The following is a 17,903-nucleotide window of genomic DNA, read 5'->3' as shown; positions in this document are numbered from 1 at the left end:
CATGTCACCACCTGCAGCCTTGCTCCTACCTTCAATCCTCCCCTTATCGCTCTTAATTTCCATCCCTGTCCATTCCTATAACCTTCCACCTCTGCCCGCCCCTTGCACCCCCACCCACACCTTTCATCCCTAAACCCCTCCTTCCAACCTTGTTCCCACCTCTCCTCCTTCCTCTCACCTTCCACTCCTGCTGCAGCCTGGCCCTACTGCCAGAAATGCTGGGCTGAGGTTTCAGCACTTCTAAAGGCATTTTCCTGCTACCACCATCTCTACCTCCTGTTGACCACACAAGTCGCACACCTCAAAAGCCGGCCCTGATTGTAATGCATGCCAGTGAGGGATAAAAGGTATCTCCTTCTTTTCTTAACATTTTTCAAATGTTGATATACGTGAATAAAGCTTGGGGTAGAATTAAAACAAAAAGCAGTAAAGGGAATCCTGTTTCACCTGAAACAAATGTAAGGGATTTATTTTAGCCTTCAAAAAAGAAAGTTACTTCACACTCTATTTATGTGTTCAGATTTCTTAACTACCTTTTTGAAACATAATTCACACACTGAGGTGTACAGCAGGTTAAACAGGTTATATCATGGCATTAAGGTCTCACTGCCATACTGAAATTGTGGCTGTGGTAGAGTGTCACACTGATAACTAGCATGACCTTTAGGGTGTGCAGTAACTAGCATAGGACTAGCATACAAACACCCAGCATAACAAATGTAAGTGTACAAATAAATACCTGGCACACAAATGTAGACATGTCACAATGGTAAATAATGCAAACAGAAATAGTACCTGTATAGACATTCAAAATCTGTGCATACAGATATTAGATAGGACCCAAATAGTAGACAACACATGTATGTAGACATAAAAGTGGTATGGACAAGAGGACAGCAGAAATCGTAGGATAAATAGTATGATAAATAAGATCTACATCTTGACTGCTGGGTAGATGCAGGTAAGGGTGGATGGCAGTTTTCAGTCAGGATGTGTGCAGCTTGCAGTACATTACACCTTCCATTAAAGACTTGGCAGAAAAGTCAGGCTTTTACCTGCTTCCTGACATGAAGGTAGTCCTGGGTCAGATGTAGCTCTTCAAGGAGTGAGTTCCAGAGGGAGAGACAAGCTCCAGAGAAAGCCCACTAATGGGCACTGGAATACTTTTATTTTCTGAGGTGAAGGCTTTTTGGGATGAACAGTCTCAAAGGTACATAGTAGGGCACCCTGTTGTCAGGCTTTGAAAATTAGAGAAAGGGTTATAAATTTGGCCCTGTAGAGCACCAATAGGCACTAGAGTTTTTCAAAATGGAAATGATGTGGTTATTTAGGCAAAACAGATTAGATCTAAAGACTGTAGGGACCAATCTAGTAAACCATTGAAATTTTTCAGTGAAACATAGATTTTAATGAGACTAATTTAGTAAATCTTTGGAATTGTTCAATGAAATATCATTTTTAATGTATGTGTAAGTATGGTATTGTAGTTAGGTGTATGTGTGCTAGAGGATTGTAAATTATATGGTTGCGCCACTTGCAACCTTCTTTCAGTCATGCTGCAATGTTCTGAATTAGTTGAAACTAATAGTGCAATCATTCCATTGTTAGACAATTGTACCACACAATATAATAGTCCAACCATAATGTTATCATGGCATGGACTGCTGTGATCATATTCCATCTCAATGTTTGGATAAGTTTGCATAATCATCCCAGATGGAAGAAGTAGTTTTAAAGGTTGCCTGAGTTTGGGGCAACATGGTTAGTGCTGAGTCTACTAGAAGATGAGGCTCTGGACTTGTGGTTTAAGAAAACATTCAACTCCTGGGGGAATTCTGCGCACAAAAACTTAAAATTCTGCAAACTTTATATTGGTCAAAATAACACAATTTACATGACAGTCTTTAAGTAATTACATTTTAAATTAATACAGAAAAAAGTTATTACTTAAATATGCAGAATTTTAAATATTTTGAGAAAAATTTCCCTAGAAATTCACTGTAAGAGTGACCCTTCCACACGCTCTCCCTACTCCCCTGGCCACTTTGCTTTCTCAGGCCCCAATTCCTCCACCTCCCAGTATCTCTTCCCTCCACCTCTAGGCTCAACCCTTTCCACTCTACTGCCAGTCCCAGAGTTTGACCCTGTTGTCAGTACTGCCCCTCACACAGGCTCCCTCTGTCCCTCCCTCTCTCACACACATGCTCAATCTCTCTAATACACATACACACACCCTCATACAGGCTCCCTCACTCTCTCGCACACACACATCTCTTCATACAGGGCCCTCTCTCTTCCATACACACCCACACAAGCTCCCTTTTTCTCTCATACATACATCCTCACACAGGCTACCTATGTCTCTCTCTCACGCACCCCTTCACACAGGCTTTGTCTCACACATACACAATCCCTCCACACAGGCTAGCACCCTCACATACACACAATCCCTTTTTCATGCACATGAGCTCCCAATCTCTCACACATATACACACTCCTTCACAATCTCCTCAAATAGGCTCACTCTCTCTGAAACCCACACTCAAGCATCTCCCCCCCCCCGCTCTCTTACCTCCCATGCTCTCTCTCACACCAACCTGCTTTCTCACCCTCTCCTCCCCCACACCCCCTCCCCTCATATAGGTTCCCTCTCTCTGAAACCCACACTCAAGCATTCGCCCCCTTACCTCCCATGCTCTCTCTCTCACACCCTCTTGCTCTCTCTCAGCCTCCCCTCCCCCACACCCCTCCCCTCATATAGGCTCCCTCTCTCTGAAACCCACACTCAAGCATCCCCCCCATCCCCCCGTTCTCTTACCTCCCATGCTCTCTCTCACACCCTCCTGCTCTCTCTTACCCTCCCCTCCCCCACATCCCCTCCCCTCTCTCACACCCATTCTTTCTCACCGGGGCCTTTATCTTTGCCGCGAGTGGAGCACACTCCGTTCGCAGCACATGGGAGCCTTCCATCTTTGCCGCAAACGGCATGCTGGAGCCTTCATCTTCGCTGTGAACAGAGCACGTCCCGCGGCACACGTGGGCCTTTGTCTTCGCATGCTCCGTTCACAGCATGCCGGGGTCTCCTCTGCTATTTTCTGAACAGAATTTGGCAATTCTGCGCGGGGTGGGGGGGGAATTCTGCGCTCTGCAATAGTGCAGAATTCCCCCAGGACTAATAAGAATATAACTTGCCATACTGGGTAAACCCAGTATCCTGTTTCCAAAAGTGGCCAATTCAGGTCACAAGAACTTGGCAGGATCCCAAAGGGTAGATAGATTCCAAGCTGCTTATCCCAAGAAAAAGCAGTGGATTTCTGCATCTCTATCTTAATAATGGTTTATGTATTTTTCTTCCAGGAACTTATCCAAATATTTTTTAAACACAGCTACACTAAGCTTTCTCCACATCCTCAGGCAATGAATTCCAGAGCTTAATTATGTGTTGAGTAAAAAAATATTTTCCCTTATTAATTTTAAATGTATTACCTAATAACTTCATTGTGTGTCCCCTAATCTTTGTACTTTTGAGAAGAGTACACAATTGATTAACATTTACTCGTTCTATTCCACTCATTATTTTATAGACATCTATGAAATTGGGAACCAGGTTGCTTACATTATGGACCCAAAGAAACTCAATTTTACTTGGGTTTAGGCAGAGTTTGTTACTCTTTACCTATTCTTGGATAATTGTGAGACAATTAGATAGCTTTCTCAGAGCTTTATGTAGGTCCATTTCTATGGGTTTGAGAAGCTGTACATCATTAAAAAATATGTACTGACCTGATCAGCTGAGATAGTGGCTTGAGATAAATATTGAACAGAGTGGGTGATATAATAAAATTCTGTGGTATCCTGAAAATGAGGGCCTAAGGTGGGGATGAGTAGTCAGCAAATGGTACAGAATGTCGCTTTTTGAAAGGTAAGATCTAACCCAGGCTAATACGACACCAACTTATGCTGCCGCACTGAAGGGGAACAGTTTTCAGAAATTTGATTAATGCAGGTAAAATTCTTTTTACCCACATACAATCACTTTGAAAATTGTCCTCATAGTGTTTTTCTGACTGCATTCTATGTAGGTCTGGGAGGAAACGGGTGTAGGCACGCGCATGTTATAAAATCAGGCATCCATGTTCGTGCGCCGGTAGCGCACACACATGGATGCCCGCAGGCAACTTTTAATAAAAATTGTTTATAACTAATAAAATCTACCCCATTGCGTGCTCTCTGGTTAACATTATGCATATATGTCTGTTTGAAAAAAATAACTATCCTAAAGTTATCTGGGTAAAGTTAAGCACATAATTTTACCTGGATAACTTACCCACTTGCTGGCTCTCTAAATAGTGACCTCTTACTATAGATAGATATATAATCATTATGCCATTTTATCAGCTGCTTTACCCACTAAACAGCAGTATGGGAGAAGACTGAGTATTCTGGAGAGGTGACTTATATGAAACTTAACATTAAAGATGTAAGGGGTCCTAAAAATATCCTTAATTAACAGAGAAAAATAAAAAACTTAATGACAGAAAAAGACCTTATGGCCTATCTAGTCTGCCAATCCACCCAACTGCTCAGTTCTATAATCCCTATCATTTCTTCAGAGATCCCCTGTTTTTGTCCCATGCTTTTTTGGATTGTGCTTTTCTGCACCACCTCCACTGAGCGGTTCCATGCATCCACCACCCTTTTTGTAAAGAAGTATTTCCTTAAATTACTCCTGAGCTTAATCTCTTTCATGCTCATCTCATGACCCCTCATGCCAGAGCCTCCTTTCTGTTGACAGTGGCCCAATTCCTGTGTATTGATAGCTTGGAGTTATTTAAATATATTACCTATGCCATCTTTCTTCTAGAATATTCATGTTTAAATCCTCTTACCCTTTATTAGTAGCCACCCTCTGGACTGATTCCATCCTGTTTATATCCTTTTGAAGGGGCAGTCTCCAGAACTGTACACAATGTTCCAAATGAGGTCTTACCAGGGACCTATACAGGGGCAATATAACCTCCTTTTTTCTGCTGACCATTCCTCTTCCTATGCATCCAAGCATCCTTCTAGTTTTGCCATTGCCTTATATACCTGTTTGTCCACCTTGCAATTATCCGATATGATCACTCCCAGATCCCACTCTTGTTTTCTGCATGGAAGTATTTTACCCTGTAAACTATATTGTTCCCTTGGGTTTCGGAGCCCAAATGCATAACCTTGCATTTTTTTAGCATCAGATCTTAGCTTCTAGATCCTTGGTCATTCCTCAAGCTTCATTAGATCGCTAGATTGCTACAAAGGGTTTTATCTCTACTACTATCCATAGTATGATGTCAGAGAGGAAGTGTAGTATTTTTCTGATACTCCCCATTTGGAGGTCTCTGGGGTTTTGGAGGTTGTATATAGTAAAGGTTCTTTGTTGTTTTCTTTCTGGCTCTCTTCTAAAAAGGAATCTAGGGCTGAAGGTCGGAACATCTGGGACTCTGGAGAGGGATTTTGAGGCTTGGAGCAGCCATGAGGGGCTCTGAGCTACAGTATAACAAGAATCCTTTTGGAGAGAAAACCTATCCTGGGTTTCTGACTTCTTTGGGAGTCACCTGAAGTATGAAGTTTGTGAACATAATAATAAGAATAAGAATAAACAAGGTTAACTTTATTTTCAAATATTAAAAACCAAAACATTAGAACATAATTTGGATTACTTGCTGACAGATTTCATATGATTACCTAACATGTTGCAGATATAAACTGAAAATAATAGATCTGTATTCTACTGTAGACTCGCAGAATTTTCACAGGAATCAAAATATCTAAATAACAAAACTTCAATTCATGAAAACCTTTACAATGTTCCAACCTCAGCTAAAAGCGGTTGAGATATGCAAGCTACACCCTAGCACTCGTGTTCAAGAACACTTTTCTGAGTATTGCAAGACCTCTCATGCCTTTCTTTTGAAAGTTAAAGGAGAAGGCAACCACACTGAGGAGAGTGCCACTTTAAATAGATATGAGAGGCAATGGAGAGTTACCTTGCCTTCTACTGATTATGTAAACACATGTGACAAGCACCTTTCAGCGTGCTCCCATGTTACTGGATTTCTTACCTAGGTTTTTCTATAAATACATCCTCTGGAAGAAGATAGGAAGCTTTCTTCTGTCTCATCTCTATCACCTACAGAAGAAAGTAGAATAAATATCTTATTTCTCTCCAATGTCTTCTACATAAGGTCAAAGCAGCAATCAATAGATTCAAAACTTAACTTCATCTACAATATTATCTCAGCCTTGTATTTTCTGGGCTCATTTACCTATCTGATGAACATCTCCTCAACTTGCTTTTATTTTTACAGTCTTTAATCATTGTTAATTTATTATTATTATTATTATTATTATTATTTTAACTGATCATTTCTTTTCTACTTCATCCTTTTATTTATGTGCAGTTGGCACCTCTATTCTTAACATTTTGTATATATATGTAAATGTGGTGAACGAGAGAGGAAGTGTAAAGAAGATGGTGGTAGTGGGAGATAGAGGAACTAGTGTCCTGAGTTTTGGTTTAGGTATGGAAACATAGGCTCTTCTACCTAGAATGACAGTGGGCCAATTTTCATACTCTGAAACATCACAATGTCTTGCTGCCAAGGACTGCCTTTTCACACTTTTGTAATATTAAAAGTAAAGTAGCCTTTATTTATTTATTCGATTTATATTCTGCTTTTCGGCACTTAAACAAATCAAGGTTATTTCCAAATGACATGTAAAATACAAATATTCAAAATTACAAATAAAACCAATATAAATATTGCCATCTAAAATTAAAACATATAAAATTAGAAAAACAAATAAAATCCATTGGGGTCAATATTCATAAAAAGCTGAGCCACTAAATTTAGGATCCCAAGTTAAGTCCATATCCAGGTCATTCATCAAAATGCATTATGGTGTTAATGCAAGCAATAACGTGTTAACAAGTGTGTTAACGCCAAGCGAAAAGAATTGTAACACATGGCACAAATGCAAATTTTTTGGGGGGGACAGAATATAGTTATGTTTAAAACGGTTTTTATTATTTTAGAACAATAATATAACAGAAAGAGAGTGGTGGGTTTCTGAACCACTTCCCAACAATAGAAATCGTAAGTAATACAGAAGAACTCTGCCCCTTCTTCCCCCACCTTCCCTCCCACTCAATCCCCAACCCTATTGCAAGGTCCAGTGTCCACTTGTGAGAGCAAATTTATCCACCAGACAGGACTGATAAATAACCCCAGTCAATGAGGGGCACATGGTGTCTCACCCTATAGCTTGATGGTACCCTGTACATAACAGAAATTTCATCTTTTTGAGACTTTCCTCACTCCAAATGACGTCAAATCTTCACCAAGGTGAACTGTGCTGTTCGTATGTCTCACTCTACATGCAAAACTGGCCCCTAGACCCTAAACCACCACCAACACCTCTCCCTCTTATAGAGATATAAATACTTAACTACTATGAAGGCCTTGTAGATAGCCTCTCTCTCTCTCTCTCTTTCTTTCTCTCTCTCTCTCTCTCATACCCCTTTTTCTTAACTTGGGCATCATTAACACTTTTTGATGAATCTAGGGGTATGTTAGGCAACTATTTTCAGCCGAACTTAGGAGACTACATTTTCAACTGAAAATTCATATAAATTTAGAGGCCTAAAATATAGACCCCCTATATTTAGACCTCATATTCATGTTCCTAGATTTAGGTTCTTAAATTACGTCCCTGATTCTCAACCTAGCTTGATGGACTCTCTACCTGAGTAACATCAAGCTAGGTTGAGAGAACATTGCATAAATCTCATCTTTGGGTGAGTTTCCTCACTCTGAAGGTCATCAAATCTTCACAAGAGAGCACTGTTCTGTCCGTATGTCTCACTTTGAATGTCAACGTGGCCCCTAACCCCTACACTAATACCTAAACCTCACCTCAAGTTACTAGGCGGGCCTGCCATAGAGATATAAATACCTATCTAGTGTGAGGACATGATGGCTAGGCTCTCTCTCTTTCTTTCTCTCTCATCCCCCCAGTGGTTGTATGCAGGAAATACAATTTTAATAAATCCAGGCCTAAGTTATCTAGCTAACTGAGCTCCTCCCAGTTATACCATCACCCCACCCACTATTTGGCCAGATAAATAGTTATCCAGCTAAATGGTGGCTTCTGATCCTGGGCATACATATTCTACTGGCTAAGTGGAGTTGAATATGGACCTCTTACTTTTTGGGGTCCTAAATTTAGAAGCCAAGTGAAACTAACAGCCTAAATATAGTCACTTAACTCTAGTAAATTTTCAAAAGGCCCAATTTAGGAATCTAACTCCCAAAGGTAGGCATCTAAAGCCTTTGAAAATTGACCTCACTGAATCCCATTTTCAGAGGGTTTCAGCACCTAAATTTGGGAGTTAGACTCCTAAATTGACCCTTTAGAAAATTTACTAAGGCTGAGTTCCTAAATGCAAACTCCTAATTTGGAGCCTAAAAAAATGAGGGGATGATTTTAAAAAACAGTTGAATCCCTAAATTTGGGCCCCTAAGTTAAGTAACTGTTTTCAGCCAAACTTAAAATTCTACATTTTTTAGCTGAAAATTCTAAAATTTAGGCCCTAAATTTAGGTCTACTATTATTTGCCTAGATTTAGGATCCTAATTTAAGTGCCTAGTTCTGAAAATCTGTGCTATGCTATTAACTTTGTTTCCCAGCCTCTTTAGTTAGGATTTATTGCCACTTTGTTGGGATATTTGTCTTGTTCTTTACTTTTTTCCAGTCTTGTCTTCTTAGTTTATATCAGTGCTTTTCAACCAGTGTGCTGGGGCATACAGGTGTGCCTTTGGAAAGGTTTTACTGGGCTTCAGTGCTGGCAGACCCAGCATGTGTTTCTTCTCTGGGGAACCGACCCATTACAATTTTTCCTAACATAGAAAAATAATAACACCATCAATTATAACAAAGTTCAATAAAACTTTTTGTGCAAACATAGATCTTCATCTAGCATCCATTTGTCGATACCAAGAATAATCTTCCCGATATTCTGCTTACTGATACCAACATACCCCAACATATTTTGAAAGTATTGATCTCCACGAGAATACTTTTAAGCAGGATACTCTAACAGAAAAAACCTAATCCCTTCAGATTTTCTAAAAATATATCCACGACTTCACACAGCCATTTTCTCCAAAGAAAAATCCCTTGTTCAATCGCAACTTCTACCGATTTACTCGCTTAAATATCCCATGTAGCTCCAAATAATATTTTGAAGGGTGGCAATATTAGGACCCTAGTTTCCCCGACTAATTAGTTGTCTTCTTCAGGGGAACCCACCCAATAAAATTTTTCCTAATATAGAAAAATGACACCATCAATGACACCATTGATACTCTATAGAAAAAACCTTTAAAGAAACAAAAAAAGTTTTTAATATAAAAATCTTCCCAAACCATAAATCCAAATTGTTTCCACAATTACACTTACCTAATCCCTTCATATAATGGAAGGCAGTTCAGTAGGTGGATAGTAAAGTGATTTATAGAGCACATGCATGGCGTTTTTTAACTGGCCAGTTTGAGGCTGGCTTGCCGCCCTTCAAAATATTATTTGGAGCTACATGAGTGAATATTTGGAAAAGGCACCTCGTAGTGGAGAAGATAATGGTGGTTATTATTTCAAATTAGTATTTTTCAATTTTAGGATATTTAAGCAAGTAAATTGGTAGAAGTTGCAAATGAACACAGGATTATTCTTTGGAGAAAATGGCGGTTTGTGTGAATTCTTGGATATATTTTTAGAAAATCTGAAAGGATTAGGTAAGTGTAATTATGTAAAAAATTTGGGTTTATGGTTTGGGAAGTTTTTTTTATTTAAAAATGTTTTTGTTTGTTTAAAGGTTTTTTCTATAAGAATATCATACTTAAAAGTATTATCACAGAGCTCAACACTTTCAAAATATGTAGGGTGAGTGTTTCTACAGTAATTAGTACAAAATAATTTCAATACATTGGCTTTAAGTTTTGTATTAACTATATGTGTATTGTTGTAGGGTATGTTGGTATCAATAAGCAGAATATCAGGATTATTCTTGCTATTGACAAGATGGGTAGATGTTTATTTTTTAATTTATTATTTTTACCTACTGTGAAACAATAGCCTAGTGGTTAGAGCAGTGGGCTGCAAACCAAAAGACCAGGGTTCAAGTCCTGCTGTTGCTCTTTGTGACCTTGGGAAAGTCACTTTAGTCTCCATTGCCTCAGGTACAAAACTTAGGCCTGGATTTATCAAAATGCAGTAAGTACTGCATGTGATAGCAAAAGGGGTGTGTTTTATGCTAATATAGCATTTATCACAATTTGCAATACCATTTTCAGATTCTGTGATAAGTGCCAGAGAGAGAGAGAGAGAGAGAGAGAGAGAGAGAGAGAGAGAGAGAGAGAGAGAGAGAGAGAGAGAGAGAGAGAGACTGGCCATAATGTCATGGCCCATAGGTAGGTATTTGTATCCCTATGGTAGGCCCACCTAGTAACTCGAGGTGGGGTTTAGGTAAGAGTGTAGGGGGTTAGGGGCCACTTTGACATTCAAGGTGACACCTACGAACAGAACAGTGGTCTCTTGTGAAGATTTGATGGCCTTCGGAGTGAGGAAACTCACCCAAAGATGAGATTTGTGCAATGTTCTCTCAACCTAGCTTGATGGACTCTCTACCTGGGTAACATCAAGCTAGGTAGCGAGAACATTGCACAAATCTCATCTTGGAGTGAGTTTCCTCACTCCGAAGGCCAGCAAATCTTCACAAGAGACCACTGTTCTGTTCGTAGGTGTCACGTAGAATGTCAAAGTGGCCCCTAACCCCCTACACTCTTACCTAAACCCCACCTCGAGTTACTAGGTGGGCCTACCATAGGGATACAAATACCTACCTATGGGCCATGACATTATGGCCAGTCTTTCTCTCTCTCTCTCTCTCTCACTCCAGACCCATCAATTCACCTGAAATAGGACTTACAGGAGCCATCACAAATGGCAATGAAACCTGCTATCACACAGCCTAATACAATCCAAAGAGGTGTAGTTAAAATCAGCATTATGGCTGTGCATTAGCTCTTTGCAGACAGGCTAACCCAGCCCACTCTCCACCCCTAACTCCTCCTATTTTCTGAATTTGCATCACACCATACGATATGGTGCGATCGCATGCGTTAACAGGGCTTTTCGCATGCGATAAGCCCTTAATGCATGCGAAAACGCCTTATCGTATTTTGATAAATGACCCTCATAGATTGTAAGCCCTCTGGGGATAGGGAAATACCTACAGTACCTGAATGTAAACAGATGTGCTATCTCAGATCAAATGTTGGTATATAATAAATATATAAAGATCTATGTTTGCACAAAACGTTTTATTGAACTTTGTTATAATTGATGGTGTTATTATTTTTCTATATTAGGAAAAATTTTAGTGGATGGGTTCCCCTAAAGAAGATGACTAATTAGTCATCAAAACATTATTTGGAGCTACATGGGATATTTAAGCAAGTAAATCGGTAGAAGTTGTGATTGAACACGTGATTTTTCTTTGGAGAAAATGGCTGTTTGTGTGAAGTCGATATATTTTTAGAAAATCTGAAAGGATTAAGTTTTTTCTATTAGAGTATCGTGCTTAAAAGTATTCTCGTGGAGTTCAGCACTTTCAAAGTATGCAGGGGGATATTAGTATCAGTAAGCAGAATATCGGGAGGATTATTCTTGGTATTGACAAGGTGGATGCTATATGAAGATCTCTGCACAAAAATTTATATTGAACTTTGTTATAATTGATGGTGTTATTTTTCTCTGTTAGGAAAAATTTTAATGGGTAGGTCCCCTGAAGAAAACGAATAATTAGTCATTGAAACTAGGGTCCTAGTAGGGAAGCTTATGTTGTTGTGAATATTGGGTGGGTTTTAATATGAGGTAATATGTAATTTTTGGATGAAAAAGTGTGTTTAAGGTTTTTTGATGCTGTTTCATTATATGTATTAAATATTTAAATTTGGCACCATTTTTTAGTTTGTTTTGGATTATATAAGGGAATTGGCACCTATAAAACCCAGTGAGTGGCAAAATTACCTGGTTAACTTTATTTGGGTAATAGTTGAGTGTATTCAGCAGGAGACTTACCCAAAGTTAGCTGGTTAATTTTAACAAGCTAACTTCCCATTTTCCACACCATTTAATATTCACCTTAGGGTATTTGCCAATCTGCCATAGACCCTGAGGCTCAGAGCCAGGTCATTCTGTGTGCCTCTATGGAAAAGGCTGATCCTCTTGATTCAGTATCAAAAGTATTATAATTAGCACTCACAAGATCTTTACCATATTCATCTCTTGAAAACACTAACATAAGAAAATCTTCCCGTTACTTTGAAGATAAAAAATCTAAATATATTGCATATATTGATCCATAAACCATTGGTAGAAAGATATGCAAGACAAAGATATGAGTAGTATAATGGGTACACGATCAATCAAACTGATTGACAGGTGAGATAAGGATGACAGCAGCCAATCAGTGTTCACTTCCGGTCTAAGCCCCGCCCACGCCCCGCCCACTCCCCATAGAAGTGAATGGGGGCGTAGCCACGCCCCCTCCGCCCTCTACCACACCCCCAACCACACCCCTTCCGCCACAGGCCCCACCCCTTCCGCAGCCAATCAGCGTTCACTTCCGGTCTAAGCCCCGCCCACTCCCCATAGAAGTGAATGGGGGCGTAGCCACGCCCCCTCCCGCCTCATCCCGCCCCTCCCACGCCCCCAGGCCCCACCCCTTCCGCCACAGGCCCCACCCCTTCCGCCCCTGGCCCCCGCCCAGACCCCATCGATGCTCCTCCCCTCCCAATAGAAGTGAATGGGGAGCCCCTCCCACACCCCTCCCACACCCCACCCCCAAACTGCCCCCATGATGTCACTGATGACCCCGCCCACACCCCAACCCCCAAGCCACAACCCCCTGTGACGTAGCGGGTATGACATCACCGGAAGTCCACCCCACACCGCCCCCCAAAAACACACCCCCTAAAACGTCATCAGAAAGGGTCCTGTCGCTTTTTTAATGATGTCAGTATTAATGGACTCTGGCTGTTTTTGATGATTTCACCGGAAGTACAATACAAAAGTCCCGAAATATGCGCTCCTAGAACCTCCTGATGCCTTTTAATGATGTCGGAGCCGGTAGTATGCTTTTAGGAGGCAGGAAAACTGCAGGAAATATGCTTTTTTTCTAGCCACTCTGTTTTTAAAAAACCAAACAAAATACAAGCTGATAGGAGGCAGAAAAACAGTGGCTCGTTCTGTTGACAAGGATTTGGTTTTTTTTTTTAAAACAAGTGATTGAAGCTACCGGTGGTGAATTGCATGAACTGCAGGATCAAACTTTGCAAAAGACAGGTTGTTTTTTTTTCCAAAAGACTAGGGACCGGGTAGTATAAAGGGTACGCTGTCACTCAAACCCCCAAGCCAAACCCCCCAGTGATGTCACCAGAAGCCCAAGCCCACCCCTCCAAGCCCTTGCTGTAGATAGGCATGCCCCAATAAAAAAAGTTACCAGAGAGCAGGCAGGAAACTGTGACTCATTCTGTACACAGAGACAGGGAGAATCCAAAACCCCTTCCCTCCGCCCCCTCTGCCTCAAGCCGGCCTTCCCCCAGACCTAAATCTGAGCAGAGGATAATTGAAAGCAGTGGGGGGTGTAGGTTTGCAATGGTGAAACACAAGGCTTTAGTTTTGTTTTAAAAAAACAGACTTCTGTATTTTACAGCCATATAAAAAACAAGAATGCACCAGCGGATCTTAAAGAAAATTTATAATGAGCCAGGAAATACCGGCAGTTTTGGCGGTATAACACCTCTTTTGCAGGCAGCTAAAGCATGTATGCCGTCTGTGACCAAGAAACAAGTGATTGATTGGCTTACAGAACAAGATGCTTATTCTTTACACAAACCTGCTAGGGTACGATTTAAAAGAAATAAAACCATAGTGTCTGATGTGGAGTTTTGTTTTAAAAAAAACAGACTTCTGTATTCTCCCCCACAACCCTTCCCTCCTCCCCTCTCTGTTAGACACGCCCAAACTTGCAAGACCGGATATAGAAATAAGCATGTGATAGTGATCACGTGAAAACAATCTTCAAGCAGAGTTGTTGTAATTGTTCCTGAAAATGGCCGTATATGAAACACCTAAGCGTCTTGAAATGAAAATCGTTCAACAGCCAAAACTAAAGAGGAGCCATAAACGAAAGCGGAGGGCAGAAGAAGAAGGAGGAAGCACTAACCCAGATTTTGATGAACTTCCGTTGGGGCAAAAGCTTTTTGATTCGCAGGATCCAAACTTGATCAATGAAAATGCTTTAGATTCTGAAGATTTAGAGCTGCACAAAGCTGCTCTGGATGCCAAAGCAGATTATTTGTTGGAAAAGCTTGAGTGTAAGGTAAGAAAAAATCTCTTTCCTTCTAATGATGCATTTTAGGGGTGGCGTGTTTGGGAGCTATCTATAATAGAGAGTTTGTTTAGAAGAGGTTTTAATTTAATGTTTTACATTATGTTTTATAGGAAAATGAAGGATCTTTACAAACAGAAGAATATGGAGACACACCAGGTATCAAAATGAACTGTATTTGCTGCTTCTGTCCAAATATAAAAGAACCAGATACATGTGATCAAAAAAAAAACAACAATCCTGAAGATGTGCACGATTTCAGCTGGTGGAGCTATATAGGATTCCCGAAACCACCGCCGGTGCATGGAGTTTTTCGAAAAACAACATTTAGATCAATCGTAAGGGTGGCTGTCTATAGTATTCTTAAAAAATGTCTGTCTGGCATACGGTATGAAAATTGCGAAGGCTGTGTTCTCGACGATCCGAGTCAGGATGATCATAGTTGCGTTTATTGGACTGCCTCTGACACACAGGAACAATTAAGGACCGCTTGTAACAGGTTGTGCCTAGAACGTGTTTTGAATCTTGTGGTATTAGCTGCATATAAACGAGGTGTATTAAGCCTAAACAATGACGATATGAATCTGATCATATATCTTATACACAGTGTGAAAACTGCTGAAAATCCTGTTCAAAAACTAAACAGTTTGCTTAACCTACAGATGAGATTTTAATGATAAAATATATAAATGCCATCATCTATGGTAGAAAACACCAGTCCTTTTTTAAAAATGTATAATAAAGCAGTCTTTGTTTTTTCTTGTCTGTATTTCAGAAGTATGTATTGACAATGAAATACTTTGTAATATTTTAACAAATTTTGCCATGTGTATAAATTAGTTAATAAAAACAACTAATAAATATATCAGAATTAACAAAATGTGTCAATTGTGCTTTAAGGTGATATGGAAGTTTTTAGGGGGGATATCTTATGGTTTTATTAAGTCTCTTTGATATCAATGCACAGGCTGTAAAATGTTTGATACAGCAACTATTTCATTAACTAAGGAATGTATATTGCTATGAGCTATGTGTGGGGGGGGGGGGGGGGGGGGGGGAAGTTGTCTGGATCCAAGATCTGTAAATGGTTAATCTAATCAGAATGAGACAATATTTGGAAGGGAAAAAAAAAGACCAGAATGACAAGACATTCAAGAGAGACCAATTTTTTTTTTTGTAAAGTGCCCCAAGACCTAAGAGGGCGCTGGTAACACACTACCTTTCATGAACAAAAGGGGGGGGGGGTGTATATTGTAATGAGGTATGTGTGGATAGTTGTCTGGGACACATAATCTAATCAGAGAAAAACAATGGTCAGCAAACATTAAATCACAAAAAAAAAAGGTTCAACATACTATAGTTTTGTGAATGGGCTTCAGATCTAAAGAGATATTGATAATACATTCAAAAAGCCCTGTAAATGATAACCCAAGCAAGAGAACAATCTTATTCTATAAGATGTCCATCACATGACAGAGAGGCCAGGTAGCTTTTTTTTTTTTTTGTTTCAATACACAGGTTTTGAGGTTTGTTGGTGGTTACGCCCCACCTAATGCTGGTGATAAAAGGGTATAGCCGGTGACCAGAAAAGATTCAGCAGTCTGGAGTTTGAAACAGAAATGGATTCTTCAAACAAAGAAAGGCAGAAGCCTGTGTTTATTAATAAAATGTCACTTACTAAACGTAGAAGAAAAAGACAATTAAAAGTGCCATATAGTTTTAATGTATATTTTTAGATATGATTTTTAAAAAAACAGTAGTAAAAACAGTGTTTGTCTGTTTTATCATTAGAACAGGAAAATATTGCAAAATCAGACACACATTTGAACATAGAAGAAGAACAGCCTGGCTGCAGTAATGCCTTAGAGAAGAAAAAAATAGATCAACAAGGCATTTCTGACAGCAATGCAAATAATGGTGAGAAATAGGTTTTCCTTAATGTCTATGACCCTCCCAAATGTCTCTCTTTTTTTCCTTCATAACAGTCAACGAAGCAGAGATCTATTTACAAAGACATCAAAAGTGTGTGTGACCCTGTGTTTTTTATTTTATTTTGTAATTTTTAGAATGTGAAAATGGTGCAAACAAAACTGTTTCCAAAAGAAAGAGAAAGGAGTCTGAAGATGCAGTTGAAGGTAAGAAGTATTTTTTTATATCTGTACGGGTAAAACAACAATTAGTTCACAACTGTGTAAAAGAAAAGGTATTACCATTTTTTTGTTTTTTTTTACATAACAGACCATGAGCAGCATATGCCAAAGAAATCTGACGAAAGACCGTACAAAAAACCGAGAGATAAACAAAAAAGTAAGAATCTATACTGTTATAGTTTTAAGAAAAATTCTTCTTAAAATATTGCAAAAAAAAGTATGAGCCCACCCATGTTAATTATTATTATTATTTTTTAATTTTAGACCGTGAAAAGACTGCAAAAAAGCCTATTTCCGAAAGAAAAGATGAGAGAGACAGCAACAGACCTGTGCACAGGGTGGAAGTAGAGAAAGAATGTGAAAGCATGTTCTTAGATAATTGTAACGATGACAATGTTTCAGGGGGGTTGGTAAATAATTGTATACCAGAGACCTCTGAAAATGCAGCTGTAGAAAATGAACCGGTTAATTTTGTGCATTTTGTGAGAAGGTGGAACCGTGATTTAGAAAAATTTAATGGCGTGCTTTATTCAGAGGAATTTCGTTTTATTAATTTAGATAGAATAGATTCTTTCATAGATGCGCAAAATGTTGTGAGACAAGGCATACAGCATGTTCTAAATGAAATAAGCCATAACGTGTCCCCCCATGATTATATACAGATTCATTTACATTCTACAGGTTTTCATAATTCTTTGTATTCGGGAAAGTTAAACCCTCAGGATTTGAACGCTGATGATTTCTTAGATCAAGTTAGTAAACTCCTGCAGAGTTATAGAGAGATACAGTTTGGTGAGACATTCCGCATAGTCATTCTTGTTATAAGGAACAGAGGGGGCGGGTCACGAAGGGTTTTAAGGTCTATTCTGTACAGTCAAATCATACATAAAAAGAGAAGGCATTTAATAGACTTGAACAACACAGATAATAAACTATGTTTTGCAGGGAGTGTTACAGCGCTCATGTCACCAACAAAGCTCACAGATGCAGAGCTATTAGACCGTGCTAAAAAACTGCACACAGAGCTAGGGTGGTCAGAACATAAAAAGGTCATGCTAGATGATGTCTCAACATTTGAACAACATTTGGGTATAAACATAAGAGTTGTGCTTTATACAAAAGAATGGGGGTGTTTTAAGACAAAGGACAGACCTGAATTCCAGAAAACTGTATTTATATTGCTACATGATGACCATTTTTATGGAATCTTAGATGTAAAAAAGCTCTATGGGGAGCGAAACTTCTGTCATTTTTGC

At 39.4% G+C, this 17,903-nt stretch overlaps 1 protein-coding gene across 3 annotated transcripts in view; it reads right to left on the bottom strand.

Moving 5' to 3' along the window:
• Window positions 1-17,903, bottom strand: part of EFR3B (EFR3 homolog B) — a 455,199-nt gene that overhangs the window by 33,381 nt on the left and 403,915 nt on the right. For all 3 annotated transcript variants that reach the window (XM_029596199.1, XM_029596200.1, XM_029596198.1), the window contains one exon: window positions 6,105-6,172. In XM_029596199.1, the coding sequence (XP_029452059.1) occupies window positions 6,105-6,172 (68 nt within the window). The remainder of the gene's footprint in view (window positions 1-6,104; window positions 6,173-17,903) is intronic.

The sequence above is a fragment of the Rhinatrema bivittatum genome, chromosome 3 (assembly GCF_901001135.1).
Source record: "Rhinatrema bivittatum chromosome 3, aRhiBiv1.1, whole genome shotgun sequence".
NCBI classification, from domain to species: Eukaryota; Metazoa; Chordata; class Amphibia; order Gymnophiona; family Rhinatrematidae; genus Rhinatrema; species Rhinatrema bivittatum.
This window is presented reverse-complemented; position numbering and strand designations above follow the sequence as displayed.